The 23691-nt window shown below is 42.9% G+C and overlaps 1 protein-coding gene across 2 annotated transcripts in view; it reads right to left on the bottom strand.

Moving 5' to 3' along the window:
- Positions 1-23691, bottom strand: part of BAZ1B (bromodomain adjacent to zinc finger domain 1B) — an 83496-nt gene that overhangs the window by 46605 nt on the left and 13200 nt on the right. For both annotated transcript variants that reach the window (XM_025378532.1, XM_025378533.1), the window contains exons 3-6: positions 22496-22640; positions 12809-13010; positions 7106-7227; positions 4027-4224 (exon numbers count right to left, since the gene is read on the bottom strand). In XM_025378532.1, coding sequence (XP_025234317.1) covers positions 4027-4224; positions 7106-7227; positions 12809-13010; positions 22496-22640 — 667 coding nt within the window. The remainder of the gene's footprint in view (positions 1-4026; positions 4225-7105; positions 7228-12808; positions 13011-22495; positions 22641-23691) is intronic.

Here is a 23691-nt window from a genome sequence, read left to right as displayed (position 1 = left end):
GCATGGGCAAGAGTGAGACTCCATCTTTACAAAAAATAAAAAACACAAAAATCAGTTGGGCATGGTGGTGAGCACCTGTAATCCTAGCTAGTCAGAAGCATGTGGTGGGAGGACTGCTTGAGCCAGAAGTTCCAGGTTACAGTGAGCTATGATCATTCCACTGCACTGTAACCTGGGAGATAGTGTAAAGGCCTACCTCAAAAAAAAAAAAAGAGAGAGAGAGAATGATAAACGAACATGATAAATGTTAACATCTGAGGAAATCTAATTAAAGAGTACATGGAAATTCAGTAGGGTTTGTCAACTCTCCTGTATAAAATTATTCAAAATAAAATATTAAAATGTATTAAGAACAAGGCTAAACTCGTGCAGGATTCCAAATGTCTTAAAGTGTTATTTTCTTCTTATGCCTCTAATCCAAAGGTTTCCCTACTAGGATTTATCAGTCTAAAATAAGAGCTCAAACATGATGGAGAGACTAACAAAACAGGGCTTCAATGTATTACAAGAGGAAAATGAGCTGCAGATTTCATCTTGGATGACAGTTATCACCCAACTTCCTTGTAAATCATTCCTCCAAGTCATTGGGCCTACAAAAAATTATGCTGCCCCTAAAGTCCAAATGTCAGTGGCATTTTTCTCCAACAAATGGAACTTCTTCAAGAAATGAATAGCCAGTTACCTATTATATGCAACATACTATACTAAACATTACAAGATATAAAATAAGCAAGGTAGTTCTTATTCTCAAGTAATTTTTTATTCTAGAAAGAATTTGGAAAACCACAAACACACCCTCATCATCATATTAAGTACTCAGGTAAAAATTCCTGCACCTTTACATAATTTTCCTCTCTCCCACGTAAGCCCTCCCTACGGATCCCTTGCTAAAACTTTTTTTTTTTTTTGGAGACAGAGTCTCCCTCTGTTACCCAGGCTGGAGTGCAGTAGCGCAATCTCGGCTCACTATAAGCTGCGCCTCCCAGGTTCAAGCAATTCTCCTGCCTCAGTCTCCCGTGTAGCTTGGGACTACAGGCGCCCACCACCAAACCCTGCAAATTTTTTGTATTTCTAGTAGAGGTCTCGATCTCCTGACCTAGTGATCCACCCACCTTGGCCTCCAAAGTGCTGGGATTACAGGCGTGAGCCAGCACACGCCCGGCCTGCTAAAACTATTGCTCAGAACTCCCTCTCTTTAAGCCTGGTCTCTCTCTACAGTAAATGTACTCAGAGCCTGACAGAACATTAAATTCTACAAAATCCAAAGGGTATACAGAGAGAGAAAATATCCCAGGCCTTTGGATGGATGGGTCCTATGTGATCAACTTTAATCCTCAACAGATTATTTTAAATTTCTTCTAGATAGAGAATCCAAAGCAATGTTTTAAATTCTACTTACCATCTGTGTTCTTTACTATGTTTTGCCCTGGCTGAGAAGCCAAAATACTAATTTTATAAATAGGAAAAACATAGCTTATATACAGAAAACAATCAGTGACATGTCAAGTAGTATTGGGAAATAAGAAATTATTGTTTAGGCCGGGCGCGGTGGCTCAAGCCTGTAATCCCAGCACTTTGGGAGGCCGAGACGGGCGGATCACGAGGTCAGGAGATCGAGACCATCCTGGCTAACACGGTGAAACCCCGTCTCTATTAAGAAATACAAAAAACTAGCCGGGCGAGGTGGCGGCCGCCTGTAGTCCCAGCTACTCGGGAGGCTGAGGCCGGAGAATGGCGGGAACCCGGGAGGCGGAGCTTGCAGTGAGCTGAGATCCGGCCACTGCAGTCCAGCCTGGGTGACAGAGCGAGACTCCGTCTCAAAAAAAACAAAAAAAAAAAAAGAAATTATTGTTTAAGATAGGGAAAACAAATAATAAATCTGAGTATAAGCCTTTAACTCTGTAAACCAGTATTTTACATGAGTCTTAAGTTTTCTGAGTAAAATCACTGCCCTCTTATAGCATTTTACTCTAAGCAAGCTTCCATTTCCTAGTTTCAACCTAAATTATAGCCAAATTTCATAACATTAGTAATTTAAGCCCCCACTAGAAATTCTGGGAGAAGCTTATTTCTTCAGAAATTACCTTTCAGGTTATAAGTTCCCAGAGTTCTAGTCTCTCTCTCCTACAAAAATTGTGGATCAGCTGGGCGTGGTGGTACATGCCTGTAGTCCCTAGCTACCAGTGAGACAGAGGGAGGAGGATCACTGGAGCCCAGAAGTTTCAGGCTGCAGTGAACTGTGATTGTCCCACTGCACTCCAGCCTGGGCAACACAGCAAGACCCTGTCTCTAAAGTAAGAAATAAGGGTGGATTGGCTTTTATGTCTTAAGAAACTCAAAAAATCTTTTACCCATAAAAAGAGTCTTTCACATTATTAACATACTTGAATCACTAAACTAAAATACATAAAGAGAGCTGTAAGATTAGAAAAGAGGAAAATATTTAAGGACTCAAGTAATCCAAGAATTAGTCTAAAACCCATTTAGAGATGGTTTCATAGAGTTCTCATACAGTTAAGACAGTAATCTCATGTGAAGACCAGAGAAAGTTGAATCATGGTTCCAAACTCTGTGGCAACAAAACGACAGTGAACTCAAATTTCTCTTCAATAAACAAAAACGAACATCTAAGAAAAAATTATAAGTTCCATGGAAAATTTACTCCTGAACTAGAAAAAGCCAATTGCTTTCTAAATTTTTCCTTTTAAGCAAATAATAAAAATTTAAAGAGCCTAACAGAAGACACCACTTATCTTGTTGGTCTAGAATAAGAAAATCGCTAAGTGCTAAAACTATGACTGGAGGTCTTTACTATGTTTTGGAGAAACAAAATTATTTTTCAATATGCTTTTGTCATCATAATCAACTTAAGATAACTGAGCTAATTTAGTTGTTATGACTTGATGTCTTTATATTTTCATAATTAAATGAAATGGGAAAAAAAGAAATCCTGGAAATGTGACCTAGTTTTAATGGATCAAGAGCCCTTTTCTGATTCTACTCTGGCCCAGAGACCAAGATGAAAATTACCAGCCAGTATGCTGTGTTAAATTTACCAATGAAAGAAGCATTAAGTACTTTCAAAACCTAAATTTAAAAAAAACACCTTATCAGATAAAGTTTGAAACGGAAAAGAAAATCGAAATCCTAGACCAGCGTCTTAAGTTTTGTCATCACTTTCTGTTGGTTCTGATTAGACCAGGTCTCAAATTCCCCATCTGTAAAATGAAACATATAACTTCATAAAAGTATTTTGAAAATCAAAAGAGATGATTTTTTAAATTATTCCTTCTCGGTCGGGCGTGGTGGCTCACATCTGTAATACCAGCACTTTGGGAGGCCGAAGCAGCCAGATCACTTGAGGTCAGGAGCTCGAGACCAGCATGGCCAACATGGCAAAACCCCATCTCTACTAAAAGTACAAAAATTAGCTGGGTGTGGTGGCGTATGCCTGTAATCCCAGCTACTCAGGAGGCTGAGAAGGAGGAGGTTGCAGTGAACAGAGATCGCACCACTGCACTCCAGCCTGGGTGACACAGCAAGACTCCATCTCAAATTAAAAAAAAAAAAAAATTACTCTTCAAGAGGAAAATACTAGGTTTTCCACTAACCTATCACACACAGTGCTTCTCATTCCAGGTTCTTTTTAAGGTTGCCACTGTATGTGATCATCTTGTCTGACATGCAAAATCAGTTTTCATTCTTAGTAACTGGTTAACAAAATACTTTTTGTATTTATACCATACCTCATTCCAAAAAGGGTCTGAGGCACAAAAGCACATGTATGTAGAGTTTTTAAATTATGCTAGCCTAATAAAAAATAAATTGAACTGGGGAAGATATTCAATGTGGCCTCTCCCCTACCAACCTCACATCACAACCTATATGAAACAGATATACCTGAAAAATTTTTAATTCATTATCTGATGTTAGAGTTCAAAACCTGCTATAAATATAAATATACTGGAGCCATCAAAGAAATAATGATGCTTTATCCTGCTGTCCAAAAATTAACAGTGACCTTACCTTGTATGGATCAAGTAAAAAGTCACTGAACTTGCTGGGCAGAGAATATTTCTTCACCAATTCATCTTCTACGACCCAAGGTGCATTCTCACCAGTACCAGCTCGTAATGCATTATGCCGTATAAAGTATCGAACTATCTCCTTATTTGGTGGGCGCTCTGTACGAATCAAGCTGTCTGCTGGCACATTACTGATGATCTAGGTTAAAAATAAATAAATAACTCAACACTGGGGTAAAAAGTAATTACCCAAACGAGAACAAGCAATATATGTTCTCTCCAGAAAAATCAAAATTCCATCTACATCAATAGAGCTACAAATTAGGAAGAAAAAAAAAATTGGCCAGGGATGGTATCTTACACTTGTAATCTCATTAACTCAGGAGGCCAAGGCGTAAAGACCGTTTGAGGCCAGAAGTTAGAGATCAGCCTGGGAAATATAAAAAGACCCTCTGTGTACAAATATCAAAATATGCCAATAGTCCTAGCTACTTGGGAGCCTGAAGTAGAATTACTTGAACCCAGGAGATAGAGGCTATAATGAGCTATGGTCACACCAATGCACTCCAGCCTGGGCAACACAGTGGGACCCTATCTCTTAAAAAAAGAGAGAAAACGGAGAATAATTTTCAGAGACAGAACATTAATTTAAAAACATCCTTACGCAATCTGTCAATATGTATCAAAGTTTTCTAAAAATATGTATACCCTTTCAGCAATTCCTCTCGTTAAGAATTTATCTTAGGAAGTAAATGGACAAAGTCATCATCAAATGCTTGTAATAGCAAAAAGGTGAGGAAGGGGTTGAGGGTTATTACCTAAAGGTACATCAATAAGGGATTTGTTAAATGAAAATATGTACATATAATGGACACTCCAGTCCTAAGAAAAAAGTTTCTCAACCCAGAAAAATTCATCAGAATCATCTAGGGTGCTATTAAAATGCAGATGCTTGGCCCTCACCACATACTTAATGAATCTTATGACTCTCTGGCAGTAAAGGTTACGAATCAACATGTGTAATCAGCTCTCCTGGTGACTATCACATACATTAAAATCTGAGAACATTGCTTTGGAAGAAAGTTTAATGACATTACAGATGCTTAGCACACAATAAATGAACAAATTAAGTTATAAAATAATACAGACAGAATAGTTCTACTTTTAAAAGTCACTTAATAGCACGAAACAGAGAAGGAAGGAAAACAAATTTTTTTTTTTAAAAAGTCACTTAGGAGCTAACTACCATTTACTAAATCTGTATTCACCAATTATCTCTGAGCATGACATCAGATATCATCTCTTTCTTATTCGCATTTTCTTTCTTCCTAAAACCAACTTACTCTTTGTGAACAAAATATCATCTATATCAATAGGGCTCATCAATAAGAATACAAGTGATACTTAGGGAAGTGGTTAAAACTAAGCATGTTTTAATCAGCTACCTTGCTGAATGAGAAGAAAGTCTGTGAAAAATTGTATTTAACAATATCCAATATTCAAAAATAAAAAAAAATCCTGGATGGGCACAGTGGCTCATGCCTGTAATCCCAGCACTTTGGGAGGCCAAGGCAGGCGGATCACAAGGTTAGGAGCTCAAGACCAGCCTGGCTAACATGGTGAAAATCCGTCTCTACTAAAAATACAAAAATTAGGCATGGATGGTGGCGTGCGCCTGTAATCCCAGATACTCGTGAGGCTGAGGCAGGAGAATCGCTTGAACCCAAGAGGCAGACGCTGTAGTGAGTCGAGACGGCGCCATTGTACGCCAGCCTGAGCGACAGAACAAGACTCCATCTCAAAAGAGACAAAAAAACAAAACAAAACAAAAAAAAAACACCTAGGCCAGGAGTGGTGGTTCACGCTTGTAATCCCAGCCCTTTGGGAGGCCAAGAGGGGCAGACCACCTGAGGTCGGGAGTTCGAGATCAGCCTGGCCAACATGGTAAAACCCTGTCTCTACAAAAAATACAAAATGAGTCAGGTGTGGTGATGCATTCCTGTAATCCTAGCTACTTGGGAGGCTGAGGCTGGAGAATCACTTGAACCCAGGAGGCAGAGGATGCAGTAAGCCAAGATCGTGCCATTGCACTCCAGCCTGGGCAATGAGAACAAAACTCTGACTCTAAAAAAAGAAAAAAACAAAATTCCTAACAACCTGGCCAAGGCTTCTGATCACAAACCATAAAACCAACAGTCAGAATGGAATTGGACTTGTCAACATTCTGAGGCAGGAACAAAACAATGTAAATAAAGCAGCAAAAGATTTGGGTTATAATCCTTCCCAATCTCATTTACTGAATCAAGAACTTTGACAGTTACTAAACTTCTCAGGTCTTAGCTGTTTCTTCTGTAAAATGGTTACATCTGAAGACAAATGTGCACTGCCTTCCACACCCAGTCTGCTAATCCACCTCTTTCTATTTATAAAATTCTACACATACAAGTGGTGTAGGAGTACCTGAAAAGTAACACAGCGCCCAGCCCAAACCCATTATTTTATATACCACTATGAAAAAAACCCTTGCCAATTGATTTTACCTTATATCCTGACTCTGGACAAGTTAAAAAAAATAAAATAAAAACTGAACATCTTGGAATAAATATAATACTAAGTTAAGTTGAGAGTACTTACTATTGCAGGTTATTAGCTTGTAGTTTTATAAGGTTCCTTGTAAAAGCACTGAGCAGAATTGACTCAACGTCTGAATTTAATTATATTAACAAACGACTGCTCTACTTTTAACTGGGAGGAATGATTTCCTTGGAAAGTCCGCAACTGCTGGGAACAGATTCTTAATTTTCAAACTGAGTTTCAAGCTCAAATGTGAATTACTTATACCCTAGTAATTCCCATATAAAAAAGAGGAAAAGCATGCTATCTTCTAGGAAAGAAAATATAATTTACATTAACTTGAAGTCATTAATTACTGTAACTAGAAAACCACTCAGAATTTGCTGTACAAAGATATTCATTTGCATTTTTCTTTAGTACATATTCTCCAACAAAAGCAACCCTATGATATTTTCTTAAAGAACATCAATCACATGTAAAAAGTTTAATGTAAAGTGTCAACTAACCTTATCTTCATTTTGTAGTTTCACATCATATTTGTGAGGCAGAAATTTTGGAGGAGCCCATTTCCTTTCTCCTTTTTTTAATGAAGTAGGAAGTTTTCGTGGCGATCTACGTGCTCTGTCATCTAGTCAAATCATAGAAAATTGTGAAAAACATAATCATTTTAATCCTTTTCATTCACTCATTAGCAAGTCTTAACTGAATGTCTGCTCTTCACTACGCACTGGGTGACGTAGCACAAAAATGAATCATGATGTCTTAACTTCAAGGAGCTAAAGTCTATAAGGAAAGTCACCAAGTAAAAAACTACAATGTGGTAAACAGCATAATAGAAGTTGGTAAAGAAAAACACTATGAGAGGCTGGACACAGTGGCTCACATCTGTAAACTCAGCACTTTGGGAGGCTGAGGCAGGTGGATCACCTGAGGTTGGGAGTTCAAGACCAGCCTGATCAACATGGAGAAACCCCCATCTCTACCAAAAATACAAAATTAGCCAGGCTTGGGGGCACATCCCTATAATCCCAGCTACCGAGGAGGCTGAGGCAGGAGAATCGCTTGAACCTGGGAGGCAGAAGTTGCAGAGAGCCGAGATCACGCCACTGCACTCCAGCCTGGGTAACAAGAGCGAAAACTCCATCTCAAAAAACAAAAAAGAAAAACACTATGAGAATACAGAGAAGGAATACTAACTTATTCTGGAAGGTAGGTAGAAAGATGAGTAAGAATATGACTTGGGACAGCTGTGGTAGTTCACACCTGTAATCCCAGCACTTTGGGAGGCCAAGGTAGGCGGATCCCCTGAGTTCCGGAGTTCGAGACCAGCCTGGGCAACATGGTGAAACCCTGTCTCTACAAAAAATATAAAAAATTAGCCAGGTGTGGTGGCACATGCCTGTAATCACAGCTACTTGGGCGGCTGGGGTAGGATGGCTTGAGCCTGGGAGGTCAGGGTTGCAGTGAGCCCTATCTTGCAACTGCACTCCAGGCTAGGAGACAGAGTGAGACCCTGTCTTTAAAAAAAAAAAAAAAAAAAAAAAAAAAAAGAATACGACTAAAAAAGCATATGACCTCTTCAGAGACTGCAAGCAATGAGGTGTGGCTAAATATGATATATACTAGAGTCAACAAAATTTAAAAAGGTAAGCCAGGGCCATAATTAGAAAGGGCCTTGTATACCATTTAAAGAGATTAGAATTTGTCTTCCTAGCACTAAAGAACCAATGACAGTCTGTGGCTATAACTAACTACGGTGCATTCTGGAAAGATCAACATAAAATGGGGCCCATCACAGTGGCTTGTGCCTGTAATCCCAGCACTTAAGGGGCCGAGGCAGGAGGATCACTTGAGGTCAACAGTTCAAGACCAGCCTGGCCAGCATGGTGAAACCCCGTCTCTACAAAAAATAGAAAAAAAATCAGCTGAGCATGGTGGCACACGCCTGTAATCCCAGCTACTCGGGAGGCTGAGGCAGGAGAATTGCTTGAACCCAGGAGGTGGAGGTTGCAGTGCTCCGAGATGACGCCACTGCACTCCAGCCTGGGCAACAGAGCGAGACTCTGTCTCAAAAAAAAAAAAGACAACGAATATAAAATAGAAAGTTGAAACTGAAGATAAGGAAATCAGAAAATACAATGCTAAACGTCTGAATTAGGCTGGGCATGGAGGCTCACACCGGTAATCCCAGAACTCTGGGAAGCTGAGGTGGGAAGACTGCTTCAGCCCAGGAGTTTAAATCAAGCCTTAGTCACATAGTGAGATCCTGTCTCTAAACAAACAAACAAATTAGCCAGGTGTGGTGATACACACGTGTGGTCTCAGCTACTCAGGAGGCTAAGACAGGAGGATCACTTGAGCCTGGGAGTTGAGGCTGCAATGAGCTATGACCACACCACTGCACCCTAGCCTGGGCGACAGAGCAAGACCCTATCTCAAAAGTAAACATCTGAATTTATGTAACTGTAATACAAAAGGAGAGTTAAGATGCATCTAGTTCGTGACCAACTAGACGTGAGAATGTTAAAGGTATCTTAAGTTTTTTGCCTTAAAGACTAGGTGGATGGATGGTGAGCCAAGTAAAAGAATGAGGAGAGAACAGTTCTTGTTTACCTGCCTTGGGATACAAGAAGAGTGAGGTCAATTCAGCTTTACACATGTTGAATCTAAACTGCATAAAGGAGGGGTCAAGCGTGGTGGCTCAGGCCTGTAATTCCAGCACTTTGGGAGGCCAGGGTGGGCGGATCACCCGAGGTCCAGAGTTCAAGACCAGCCTGACCAACATGGTGAAACCCCATCTCTATTAAAAATACAAAATTAGCTGGGTGTGGTAGCGTGCTCCCACAGTCCCAGCTACTGGGGAGGCTGAAGCAGGAGAATCGCTTGAACCCGTGAGGCAAAGGTTGCAGTCAGCCAAAATTGTACCACTGCACTCCAGCCTGCGAGACTCCATCTCAAAAATAAGTAAATAAATAAATTGCATATAGGACAGGCAAGTAAAGATCAAGTCAACAATTAAAAGTCTGACCCAAGCTTGAAAATCACCAGGCTACAAATAGCTAAGAATTCAAACTGTGTGGCCAGGCACGGTGGCTCACACCTGTAATCACAGCACTTCGGGAGGCCAAGGCGGGCGGATCACAAGGTCAGGAGATTGAGACCATCCTAACACAGTGAAACCCCATCTCTACTAAAAATACAGAAAGAAATTAGCCTGGCACGGTGGCAGGCGCCTATAGTCCCAGCTATTCAGGAGGCTGAGGCAGGAGAATGGCGTGAACCCGGGAGGTGGAGCTTGCAGTAAGTCGAGATCGCGCCACTGCACTCCAGCCTGGGCGACAGAGCGAGACTCCGTCTCAAAAAAAAAAAAAAAAAAAAAAAGAAAACCATCTGCACAGATCCAAAACATCTAGAGACACAAAACAGAATGGGAGACAGACATCACCACATTCTAATGCAAAGTTTGTACCAGTTAAACAGTGAGCTAATATTATTTGATTCTCTAACACTCATGGGGAGGGAGACCAACACACACCAAACACTTGGTGCACCTACATTTTTGGAGGCAACAATAACCAAGTCCAGTCAAATTCTTTATTAATGAAGGCCTCAGAGGCTGAATGGTCTTCCCAGTGAGCCAAATCTCAATTCTTCAACTTTAAAAACATTATTATCAGAGTCTCCAGGTCCCTAGGATATCACAGTTTCAGGATTTTACCTGCTCCCATGTGAGAGGGACTTAAATTACAGATTATGGAGAGAAGAAAGTGCAATTGACCCTTGAACAGCACAGGGATTAGGGCTCTGACCTCTCCTTCTCTTGCAGGCAAAAATCTGTGTATACAGACAGGCACAGTGGGTCATGCCTGTAATAGCATGAGGCCAAGGCCGCAAGGAGGTCCAGGCTGCAGTAAGCTGTGATCGCAACACTCCACTCCAGCCTGGGGGCAACACAGTAAGACCCTGTCTCAAAAAAAAAGAGGTCAAAGCAGGAGGATCGCTTGAGCTCATGAGTTCAAGACCAGCCTGAGCAATATACTGAGAACTGATCTCTACAAAACAACAACAACAACAAAAACCCTACAAAAATTAGCTGGGTGGGGTGGTGCATGCCTACAGTCCCAGCTACTTGGGAAGATGAGGCGGGAGGATCGCTTGAGCCAGGAATGTCGAGGCTGCAGTGAGCCATAATCATGCCACTGCACTCCAGCCTGGGTAACAGAGCAAGACCTTATCTATGAAAAGCCAAAAAAGGACAGTAGGACAATTACCAATTTACTAGAGAGATGAACTAGCATCACATAAGATGACTGAGGTCACTGCAACTGCAACAGGTCACTAGGAAATGATTACAGTAGTATAATATGTACTACAGTTCATTTTATTTCATTATTATTTAATACTGAATCTTCACATTTCTCTTGACTGAGAAAAGTGCCATGTATGGTCTGTTTGTGTAAGTTTTGATAAATTTTAACTTTTTGTAATAGACTTCTGTATATATTTTATGGTAGTAAATGATAAAACAGACTAGTATCTACATGTATTTTATGCATTTATGACATACCTAACTTTTTGTTCTTTTTTTCAATATCTCTAGGGTACTCAGTTCGTCTCTGAGTTTCTTCAAACTGTTACAAGCCTCCAAAAAATTTTCCAATACATTCATTGAAAAAATATTGAGAGATGGACAAGTGCCATTAAAAAAAAGAAAAGAAAAAGAAAAATTCCATTTATACGTGGACCTGTGCAGTTCAAACTCAAACGTTGTTCAAGTGTGAGCTGTACCTAAAACCATCACATTGGCTTATGATGTAAAGAGCAAAAAGTATTAGAATTTGCTCTTCCTACCTTGATCACCCCCCAACACATTTCCCATTTCCACTTTAAGACAAAAGGAAAGTACCCATTTCCACTTTAAAAGTACCCATTTCCACTTTAAGACAAAAGGAAAGTAAACTTTCTTTGCCATCTTGGGTAGCTACCAATGTGCACACAACTTTCTTTCTTCTTTTTTTTTTGAGATGGAGTTTTGCCCTTGTGGCCCTGCTCTTATGGTCCAGGCTAGAGTGCAATGGTGCGATCTCAGCTCCCTGCAAACTCTGCCTCCTCGGTTCAAGAGGTTCTCCTGCCTCAGCTTCCCGAGTAGCTGGGATTACAGGCGTGCGCCAGCACAACCCGCCAATTTTTGTATTTTTAGTAGAGACGGGGTTTCACCATGTTGACCAGGCTGGTCTCGAACTCCTGACCTTAGATGATTTGCCCTCCTCAGCCTCCCAGTGCTGGGATTACACGCATGAGCCACAGCACCCGGCCCTGCACACAGATTTCTAAGCAACTAGAGGAAACGATTTCCAAATGGTCTTAATTGTTTAGGGAGATTCAAGTCTTGATTCATGTTGTGGACATTTTAGTTGTTCTATGAATCATAAATGAACAAAATCATGTCTACATAAAAAAATCACACATTTAGTTGCTAGAGAACCCTAAAAGGTGGCCAGGCGCGGTGGCTCAAGCCTGTAATCCCAGCACTTTGGGAGGCCGAGACGGGCGGATCACGAGGTCAGGAGATCGAGACCATCCTGGCTAACACGGTGAAACCCCGTCTCTACTAAAAAATACAAAAAAACTAGCCGGGCGAAGTGGCGGGCGCCTGTGGTCCCAGCTACTCGGGAGGCTGAGGCAGGAGAATGGCGTGAACCCGGAAGGCGGAGCTTGCAGTGAGCTGAGATCCGGCCACCGCAGGCGACAGAGCCAGATTCAGTCTCAAAAAAAAAAAAAAAAAAGAGAACCCTAAAAGGTATGTTCATAATAAAATAAACGCCGGGTGCGGTGGCTCACGCCTGTAATCCCAGCACTTTGGGAGGCCAAGGTGGGTGGATCACGAGGTCAGGAGATCGAGACCATCCTGGCTAACATGGTGAAACCGCGTCTCTACTAAAAATACAAAAAATTAGCCGGGCATGGTGGTGCGCGCCTGTAGTCCCAGCTACTTGGAGGCTGAGGCAGGAGAATGGCGTGAACCCGGGAGGCGGAGCTCGCAGTGAGCCAAGATCGTGCCACTGCACTCCAGCCTGGGCAACAAAGCAAGATTCTGTCTAAAAATAAAATAAAATTAAATTAAATTAAATTAAAATAAAATAAAATTAAAATAAAATAAAATAAACAGGATCTCATAAAGCACTAAGGAAAGCTAGTATCAAACATACTAATACTTTCTCTCCTTCCTTCATCCTCTTTCACAGCTGTCTCCTTCTTCTGATGGTCCTGAGCAATCTGACTGGAATTCTCTTTGTCACTTGATGGAGAATCACAAGCACCATCCGATTTCTTCTCAGTGGCCTCTTCATCCACTTTCTCCAAAGGATGAATCTTCACAATCTTCACCTTGAGCATTTTCTCCTTCCCAACCTATAAAGGAGACAGTAGAGAAAATCAGAGATAATAAATAAGAATCAGAAACCTGAAGATATTTAGAATATATCATCCAATATACATGCTCCTCAACTAACAAAAAGTGATTGAAACAGTAAAGTACCCAAGTACAATGAACTGTTTCCAACTTTACTTCTGAGACTTCCAGGTTGAAATATGATACCCTAAAACAATGAAATGATCACAATCTAGGTTCATGATTCATGTACTATGCCAATATACAAGGCCAAAGGGCAATCACTGTACCAGCCTAAAATATGTGAATACAGTTCAATAATTTACATTTTATGTATTTATTTTCTATTTATTTTTGAGACACAGTCTCTCTCTGTCGCCCAGGGTGAAGTGCAGTGGTGCGATCTCAGCTCACTGCAACCTCCGCTTCCTGGGTTCAAGCCATTCTCCTGCCTCAGTCTCCCGAGTAGGTGGGGCTACAGGCACGCACCACCATGCCAGGCTAATTTTTGTATTTTTTGTAGACACGGTTTTGCCATGTTGGCCAGGCTGATCTCGAACTCCTGACCTCAAGTGATCTGCCCGTCTCAGCCTCCCAAAGGACTGGGATTACAGGCGTGAGACACCGTGCCTGGCCTACACTACAAAAAAAAAAAAAAAAAAACTATATATGGATATCCAATTGTTCCAGAACCATTTGTTGAAGTACCACCTTTCTCCACTTAATTACCTTTCCACCTCTGTCAAAAATCAATTGTGTAGGGCCAGGATTACAGGCATGAGCCACCATGCCCGGCCAGGCCCAGGAATTTGAGGCTAGCCTGGGCAACACAGGGAGATCCCATCTTTACAAAATAAAATAAAATTAGCCAAGCATGATGGCATGTGCCCATAGTCTTAACTACTGAGGAGACTGAGGCAGGAAGATAGCTTGAGCCCAGTTTTTTTGGGCTGCAGTAAGCTATGACAGTGCCACTACACTCCTGCCTGGGTGACAGGGTGAGACCCCTATCTTGGGGGGCGCGAACCTCTGCTACGTCCTCTTGACAAAATGACTCCTTTTTTCATTAAAAAATGACTTGCTGGCCGGGCGCGGTGGCTCAAGCCTGTAATCCCAGCACTTTGGGAGGCCGAGACGGGCGGATCACGAGGTCAGGAGATCGAGACCATCCTGGCTAACACGGTGAAACCCCGTCTCTACTAAAAATACAAAAAACTAGCCGGGCGAGGTGGCGGCCGCCTGTAGTCCCAGCTACTCGGGAGGCTGAGGCAGGAGAATGGCGTGAACCTGGGAGGCAGAGCTTGCAGTGAGCTGAGATCCGGCCACTGCACTCCAGCCTGGGCGACAGAGTGAGACTCCGTCTCAAAAAAAAAAAAAAAAAAAAAAAAAAGACTTGCTAGTTCTTTATCCCTGGTTACACTCTTTAATCTGAAATCTATCCTCTGATACTTACATAGTCCCTTCAGATTTCTTTTGACTTATGTTAACATGGTATGTATTTTTCCATTCTTTCACTTTTATTCTATGTGTATCTCTCTTATATACACAAAGCAGTACCATTTGGTGTTGCTTTTTCTGCCCAAAATGAGAATTTCTACTGTTTTGTTATTGTTTTAAAGAAACGAGATTTTTGTTATGTTGCCGAGTCTGTCCTTGAACTTCTGGGCTCAAGCAATTCTCTCACCTCAGCCTCCTAAGTAACTGGGACTACAGGCACACACCATACCTCGTCAATGTCCACCTTTTAACTGAAATGTTTAGACTACTTATGTTTAATATAATTATAGACATATTTAAGGTTTATTTGCTTTTCTATTCAGCCTCAACAAAACTAAAAACTGCTCTTCGAAAAATACTGTTAAGTAAACAGAAACACTGGCCAGGCATGGTGGCTCACGGCTGTAGTCCCAGCACTTTGGGAGGCCAAGGTGGGTGGACTGCTTGAGCCCAGGAGTTCAAGACCAGCCTGGGTAACATGGTGAAACCTCGTCTCTACAAAAAATACAAAAAATTTTTCCAGGCGAGGTGGTGCATGCCAGTGATCCCAGCTACTAGGGAGGCTGAGGTAAGAGGGTCACTTGAGCCTGGGACGTCGAAGATGAAGTCAGTTATGACTGTGCACCACACTCAAGCTTGGGCAACACAGTGAGACCTTATCTCACAAAATAAAAATAAAAACAAAAAATACAAAGTTTTTCCAAAGCTCATTAAGAGTTCAAACCAGGCCGGGCACAGTGGCTCATGCCTGTAATCCTAGCACTTTGGGAGGCCGAGGTGGGTGGGTCACCTGAAGTCAGGAGTTTGAGACCAGTCTGGCCAACATGGTGAAACTCTGTCTCTACTAAAAATACAAAAATTAGCCAGGCACGGTGGCAGGCGCCTGTAATCCCAGCTATTCAGGAGGCTGAGGTAGGAGAATCACTTGAACCCAGGAGGCGGAGGTTGCAGTGAGCTATCACACCACTGCACTCCAGCCTGGGCAACAAGAGCAAAACTCTGCCTCAAAAACAAAACAAAAAAAACAGAGTTCAAACCAGTTTTGCAAAGTAAGCCTTATGATAAATCAAAAACCAAAAACAACCGAGTTCAAACCATGACCTAACCTTTGAGGACCTATACAAGATCTAGCCCTTGGCTACCTGATACTACCATTGCCACCATCCTCCCTCCTTACATAGTCTAGCCACATTGATTTTTCTCTGTTCTTCCAGTACAATGGTTTTCCCAGTACAATACAGGGGTAATTCTGTCATCCCTCTTTTCTTTTCCCCAAGACATATGGCAATGTCTGATTTTCACAACTCAGAGGGTGCTACTGGCATCTAGAGGGTAGAAGTCAGGTATGGTGCTAAATACCCTACAATGCACAGGACAGCACCCACTAGAATCATCTGTTCTAAAGTCTGTAATGCCAACATTGAGAAACCCCGTTCCTGACCATCAAGTTCCCTTTTGCCTAAGGGCCTTCACACACCCTGTTCTCTCTCCCTGAAATACTCAATGCCCCCTTCTCCCATGGATATATCCTACTCAAACTATAGGTTTCACTTTAAATATTGCCTCCTCAGAGGAAAAGGACAACACCAATTCTGATACCCTGATTATAAACTTCAATAAATACCCTGTGCTTTTCTTTCATAAGTCTCATCACCATTTTTTTTTTTTTTTGAGACGTAGTCTCGCTCTGTCGCCCAGGCTGGAGTGCAGTGGTGCGATCTTGGCTTACTACAACCTCCACCTCCTCGGTTCAAGCGATTCTCCTGCCTCAGCCTCCCAAGTAGCTGGGACTACAGGCACGTGCCACCATGTCTGGCTAATTTTTGTATGTTCAGTAGAGACGGCGTTTCACTATGTTGGCCAGGCTGGTCTCGAACTCCTGACCTCGTGATCTGCCTGCCTCAGCCTCCCAAAGTGCTTGGATTACAGGCGTGAATCACCACACCTGGCCTCATCACCAATGCTAAACACCCCAAAACAACTGTTGATTTTGGTCACCACTGTTTTTCCAGCACCCAAAATATGCTCTCTACATAGCAGGTCATCAATAAATACCTCTATATGGCGCTTGAGACAATGTTTGTGGCACCCTTCCAATGTTCATCATATCTACTTCTTTTTATCACACTTAAGAGTGCAAAACGTTTTTATAAATAATGAACACCTGTGTACCCACCATACAGGTTAAAGTACTTAGCATTAATAATGGCCAGGCCCAGTGGCTCACACCTGTAATCCCAACACTTTGGGAGGCCAAAGCAGGAGGATCGCTTGAGCTCATGAGTTCAAGACCAGTCTTGGCAAGTTGGCGAAACTCTGTCTCTACAAAAAATACAAAAATTAGCCAGTGCCTTTGGACTGTAGGATGAGGGGGAAAAAAAAATTACAATTAGCCAGGCACTGTAGCTAGAGTCCCAGCTACTTGGGAGATTGAGGTGGGAGGATGGCTTGAGCCTGCGAAGTGGAGGTTGCAGTGAGCCAAGGTTGCACCTCTGCACTCCAGCCTAGGTGACAGAGCCAAACCCTGTCTCAAAAAAGAAAAGGATATTAACAGTACCTCGGAATCTCCCAGGAAGCCTACGCTCAGGTGGAAACGACCCTCTCCTCTCCTCCCCTGCTGACAGTGGTAACCAACATTCTGAGTTAGTTAGTTCTGCCTGCTTTGAGACTTCTATAAATGTAATCACATTGTATTCTTCTGTGACTTCTTTCAAGTTCACATTTTTTCTGCTAGAGTATTCCGCGGCTTAACAATTTGTTTATCAACTACTGATGGCTATTTGGGTTATCTCCTCATTGGAATGCTATGAACAATTCTATTAAAATACTTACACAAATCTCCTGCGGCAAAATTGAGGGTAAATACTCAAGAAAAAATCCTTAGTCAAAGGGTATAATATATAATATCCAATTGTATTCAGTAATGCCAAGTGCTTATCAAAATAGATGTGCTACACTATAAGCAATTCCACATTCCTGTCAAAACTTGGCAGTGAGGTTTTTTTTATTAATCTGATGTATATACATTATCTCACTATGGTTTCGATTAGATTTCCTGCATTATTGATGAGTTTAAACATATTTTCATGTTTACGGACACACATAGCTCCTTAGTATCTCTTCCCTTTCCTCAAACTTTTTTTTTTTGAGACAGGGTCTTGCTATGTTGCCCAGGCTGCAGTACAGTGGTGTAATCATAGCTCACTGTAGCCTTGAACTCCTGAGTTCAAGCAATCCTCCTGCCTCAGTCTTCTAAGTAGCTGGGACTACAGACATGCACTACCACACAGAGTCAGTTTTTATTTTTCGTAGAAACGGGGTCTCCCTATGTTGCCCAGACTGGTCTCAAACTCCTAGCTTCAAGCCATCCTCCTCCCTCAGTCTCCCAAAGTACTGGGATTACAGGCAGGAGCCACTGGGTTCAGCCCATCTTCCCTCAAACATTTCTTCTTTCACCTTGCAGATGTGTACAAAATATTTTTGTTTTGCCACGTCAAATCCATTTCCATCCTTCTCTACCTAGCTCTATGCTTAAATAGGCTGACCTTTATAGCCTCCGCCAAAACTCACATTGCCCGCTAGATTCTGGTGAGTTCAGTTCATAGGGAGCATTAGCAGAAAACCAGGAGATGGAAGTAAAGCATCGTTGGGGTGTTTATTCCCAAACGCCTCCCTAAGAGGTTGGTTACAGTTACAGTTTTCTCTCACTACCAAAGTACTCTTCAACAACAGCAGCTATTCTTTTCTAGTTCCTGTACCCACTCCCTCCCTCTGCTTCCTTGGGGTTTAGAAATGATAAAGTTTCCCCCAACCGCTGATAGGTATGAAGTACTTAACTCTTCCTTGTTAAGTTTTCCTTAACCCTGACCAGACTGCTGTGTGCTGTCAACAGCCCCTTTATTAAGCTCAATTCAATTACATTTGAGTATACCATCTGTTTCCTGCTGGGACACTGACTGATATAAAGTATGTGATTAGAACCCACTAATGGTCAGCCACAGTGATTCATGCCTGTAATCTCAGTATTTTGCGAGGCCAAGGTAGGAGGATCACGTGAGCCCAGGAGGAGTCTGAGACCAGCCTGGCCAACATGGCGAGGCCCTGATTCTCTATAAAAAATAAAAAACTGACCGGGTGCGGTGGCTCAGGCCTGTAATCCCAGCACTTTGGGAGGCAGAGGCAGGCGGATCACGAGGTCAGGAGATCGAGACCATCCTGCTGGCTAACACGGTGAAACCCTGTCTCTACTAAAAATACAAAAAATTAGCCGGGTGCGGTGGCGGGCACCGGTAGTCCTAGTTACTTGGGAGGCTGAGGCAGGAGAATGGCGTGAACCCGGGAGGCGGAACTTGCAGTGAGCCGAGATCGTGCCACTGTACTCCAGCCTGGGAGACAGCTAGACTCCATCTCAAAAAAAAAAAAAAAAAGGCCTTAGCTAGGCATGGTTGTGAGTGCCTACAGTTCCAGCTACTCAGGAGGCTGAGGTGGGAGGATTGCTTGAGCCCAGGAGGCTGAGGCTGCAGTGAGCTACGACCACACCACTGCACTCCAGCCTGGAAGACAGAGCAAGACCCTGTCTCAATAAAAAACAAACAAATAAACAAAAACCCCACTAGTACTGCCAGACATGACAAATAAAAAAGAACTAGCTAGGAGACAGAAAGGAGTCAGAGGAGTAAATTACTGAAGCAAACAAACAACAAGAACTTTGAAACCAGACAGACAGGTGTGAATCTTGGCCCCATCATGTACTGGCTATTGTAGCACAAACTGCTGCTGAGCTAGCTACCAAGCTATTCCCTCCCTCTTCTCTCTTGCCAGCCTGTGTCTTTTGAGACTTACATACAAAGGAAGATACTCTCTCAGCCCCCGCTGCAGCTCTGGGTGGTTATATAAGCCAAGGTCTAGCCAATAACATGTAAAGATAAAGGGTGGAGTTTTCTATTTTATGCTTCAAGAAAGACTTCTCCAGATACACTTCTGGGAAGATTTTCTTAGACTGCTTTGATAAGTATTCCCTCACTCTGAACACAGTCACATTTTATCACAACCAAGGAACAACAAAGCTAAGGACCAGAACTCAACACACTAAGAACAGAACAAAAGACAGAGAAAGTCTAGGTCCTTGATAATAGTATTCAGCCTCTGTGCCAAACTTGGAACTATCTAAGACTTACTACGTGAGATAATCACGTACTCCTTGTTTAAGCCAGTACCACTAAAAGTGTTATACCTCATGTGACAGCATCACTACCACCCTGCAGATTGTTAGAATTGAAAAATGTTAGGTCTATCCTAGACCTTCTGAACCCTCAAGGAATGGGCCGAAGAACAGTTCAAGCAGTTCTCCCACCTCAGCCTCCCGAGTAGCTGGGATTATAGGCATGCACTACCACACCCGGCTAATTTTCGTATTTTTTTGGAGAGAGAGGGTATCGCCATGCTGGCCAGGCTGGTCTCAAACTCCTGACCTCAGGTGATCTGCCCACTTTGGTCTCCCAAAGTGTTAGGACTACAGGCCTGAGCCACCATGCCCAGCCAAGGACGCATTTTCAATAGCTAAGTATTACACCAAAGTCTGAGAACTACGGGCCACTATTACAATTTCACTACATCACTACATAACGGCTGAGTGTACTCATAACTGATACATATCAACCTCAACATGCCATTTAAATGTATAAGGCTGCCTACCACCTCAAGATTTCTGTGCAAATTCTGCAAGACATTATGTAAAGCAATTAGCCCAGTGTCAAGTACATACAGATAGATATTTAACAACTGTTTAGTTGTTTCTCCTGAATCTTACTTTCAGCTCTTAAAATATACACAGCGACTGCTTTAGTGTTAGGTATCACTTTTGTAATAATTAACCTTTAGTTATTTTGGCTGGATAATTAAAAAATAAATTTAAGGCCGGGCGTGGTGGCTCACGCCTGTAATCCCAGCACTTTGGGAGGCCGAGACAGGCGGTTCACAAGGTCTGGTGATGGAGACCATCCTGGCTAACACAGTGAAACCCCATCTCTACTAAAAATACAAAAAAATTAGCCAGGTGTGGTGGTGGGCACCTGTAGTCCCAGCTACTCGGGAGGCTGAGGCAGGAGAATGGCATGAACCTGGGAGGCGGAGCTTGCAATGGGCCGAGATCGTGCCACTGCACTCCAGCCTGGGCAACAGAGCAAGACTCCGTCTCAAAAAAAAAAAAAAAAAAAAAAATTAGGTAGAAAAACTCCAACTCTCATTACAGCGAGGACTTGGATTACACGTCTGAGGCCGGGTACGGTGGCTCACGCCTATAATCCCAACTCTGGGAGGCCGAAGCCTGAGGTTGGGAGTTCAAGACCAGCCTGACCAACATGGAGAGACGCCATCTCTACTAAAAATGAATAGCAGGGCATGGTGGCAGGCACCTGTAATCCCAGCTACTCGGGAGGCTGAGGCAGGAGAATCACTTGAACCAGGGAGGCGAACGTTGCAATGAGCCACGACCACACCATTGCGCTCCAGCCTGGGCAACAAGAACAAAACTCCATCTCAGAAAAAAAAAAAATCTTAAAATCTTTTAAATATAGTAAGAATTATGAGCTCACTTTGCCAGCACATATAATGAAACTGGAATAATATGGAGAAGACTAGCATGGCCACTGCACGGGCCGGGCACAGTGGCTCAAGCCTAAATCCCAGCACTTTGGGAGGCCAAGGCAAGAGGATAGATTAGGAGTTAGAGTCCAGTCGGAGCATCATGGTGAAATCCCGTCTCTACAAAATATACAAAAAATTAGTCGGGCATGGTGGCACACACCTGTGGTCCTGGTTATGTGGAGGGTGACATGAGACTATCGCTTGAGCCTGGGAGGTGGAGGCTGCAATAAGCCAAGATTGCGAAACTGCACTATTCCAGCAAGTCCAGTAAGACTCTATCTCCGAAAAATAAAAAAAAGAAAACTCAAAACCAAAAAGGCAAAATAACAGAATTATCAAAAAAGGATGAAAAAGACAAAGCAAGGACAGACTAATACAACAAAGTGTTGCAATTATTACAATACTAAAACATTCTTGGTGATGAATGTGGTTCTAAAATTTGGTTCAAGGCCAAGAATGATGGCACATGCCTGCAGTCCCAGCTACTCAGAAGGCTAAGGTGGGCGGACGGCGTAAGCCAAGGAGTCCAAGGCTATATACAGTGAGCTATGACTGCACCACTGCACTCTAGACTGTGTGACAGAACGAAACCCTGTCTCTAAACAAACAAATAAAAATAACATTTATTCCTTTTTTTTTTTTTTTGAGACGGAGTCTCACTCTGTCACCCAGGCTGGAGTACAGTGGCCGGATCTCGGCTCACTGCAAGCTCTGTCTCCCAGGTTTATGCCATTCTCCTGCCTCAGCCTCCCGAGTAGCTGGGACTACAGGCGCCCGCCACCTCACCCGGCTAGTTTTTTGTATTTTTAGTAGAGACGGGGTTTCACCATGTTAGCCAGGATGGTCTCGATCTCCTGACCTCGTGATCCGCCCGTCTCGGCCTCCCAAAGTGCTGGGATTACAGGCTTGAGCCACCGCGCCCGGCCCATTTATTCCTTATAATACTTGATAGGAGGCCAAAGTGGACGGATCATCTGAAGTCAGGAGTTCAAGACCAGCCTGGCCAACATGGTGAAACCCTGTCTCTACCAAAAACATAAAAAAATTAGACGGGCGTGGTGGTGCACAGCTGTAGTCCCAGCTACTCAGAAGGCTGAGGTGGGAGAATCACTTGAACACGGGAGAATGAGGTTGCAGTGAGCCAAGACTGCGCACTGCATTCTAGCCTTGGAGACAGAGCGAGACTCCATCTCAAAAAAACAAAAACAAAAAAACACACAAGCATTAACATCAAGTATCAATACTTGATATTAAATATAATACTACACATAACAGTTTTACACACGTAGAAATGTGTTCTGTAACCTAGGCCGACAGCTCTAATTCTGACGGTAAGTCCAATCAGAAACGAACAGGCACTCACCTCGAAGTCACACTCTTCTCCCACAGCATATTTGGTCATGATCTCCAACCAAGCAGTATCTACCAACTTCTCTAAAGAGGCTGTGTTATGGTGAACCATTTCCAGAACAAGCTTCTCATACCAGGCAGGAAACTCCTCCTTCAAGCTAAATAAATGTAATTAGTTATTAAGAAAACACAAAAACTTACCCAGAGATTTAATTCAAGTCAATTCAAACATTTCTTTCTTTCTTTTCCAAACATTTCTCACTCTGTCACCAAGGCTGGAGTGCAGTGGCACAATCGTAGCTCACTAGCCTCCACCTCCTGTGCTCAATCCTCCTAACCTCAGCCTCTCAGGTAGCTGGGACCACAGGCATGCACCACTGCACCTAACCTCTTTTAAGACTTAACTTTTGGCCGGGTGTGGTGGCTCACACCTGTAATCCCAGCACTATGGGAGGCCAGGGCAGGCAGATCACCTGAGGTCATGAGTTCAAGGCCAGCCTGGCCAACATGGCGAAACCCTGTCTCTACTCAAAATACAAGAATTAGCCAGGCGTGGTGGCACATGTCTGTAATCCCAGCTACTTGGAGGGCTAAGGCAGGAGAATTACTTGAACATGGGAGGCGGAGGCTGCAGTGAGCCAAGATCAGGCTACTGGACTCCAGCCTGGGCAACAGAGCAAGACTCCATCTCAAAAAAAAAAGACACCATTTTACAAGTTTTAGGTTCACAGCAAAACAACACTACTTTAGCAAATATACACAAGGCACTGGGGAATACAAAGATTAAAAAAACCATGCAGTTTGCTGGACATGGAGGGTTCTAGCACTTTGGAAGGCACGGGTAGGAGGACTGCTTGAGCCCAGCAGTTTGAGACCAGCCTGGCCAACAGAGTGAGACCCTGCCTCTATAAAAAACTAAAATAATTAGCTGGGTGAGGTGGCATGCACCTACAGTCCCAGTTACATTAAGAGGCTGAGTGAGGCAAGAGGATGGCTTGATCCCACGAGCTATGATCATGCCATTGCACTCCAGCTTGGGAAGAGCGAAACTGTGCCTCTAAAAAAAAAAGGAAACCGGCCGGGCACGGTGGCTCAAGCCTGTAATCCCAGCACTTTGGGAGGCCGAGATGGGCAGATCACGAGGTCAGGAGATCAAGACCATCCTGGCTAACACGGTGAAACCCTATCTCTACTAAAAAATACAAAAAA

This window comes from Theropithecus gelada, chromosome 3, assembly GCF_003255815.1.
Source record: "Theropithecus gelada isolate Dixy chromosome 3, Tgel_1.0, whole genome shotgun sequence".
NCBI classification, from domain to species: domain Eukaryota; kingdom Metazoa; phylum Chordata; class Mammalia; order Primates; family Cercopithecidae; genus Theropithecus; species Theropithecus gelada.
Note: the sequence above shows the minus strand (reverse complement) of the source record. Positions and strands in the feature narration are given on the sequence as shown.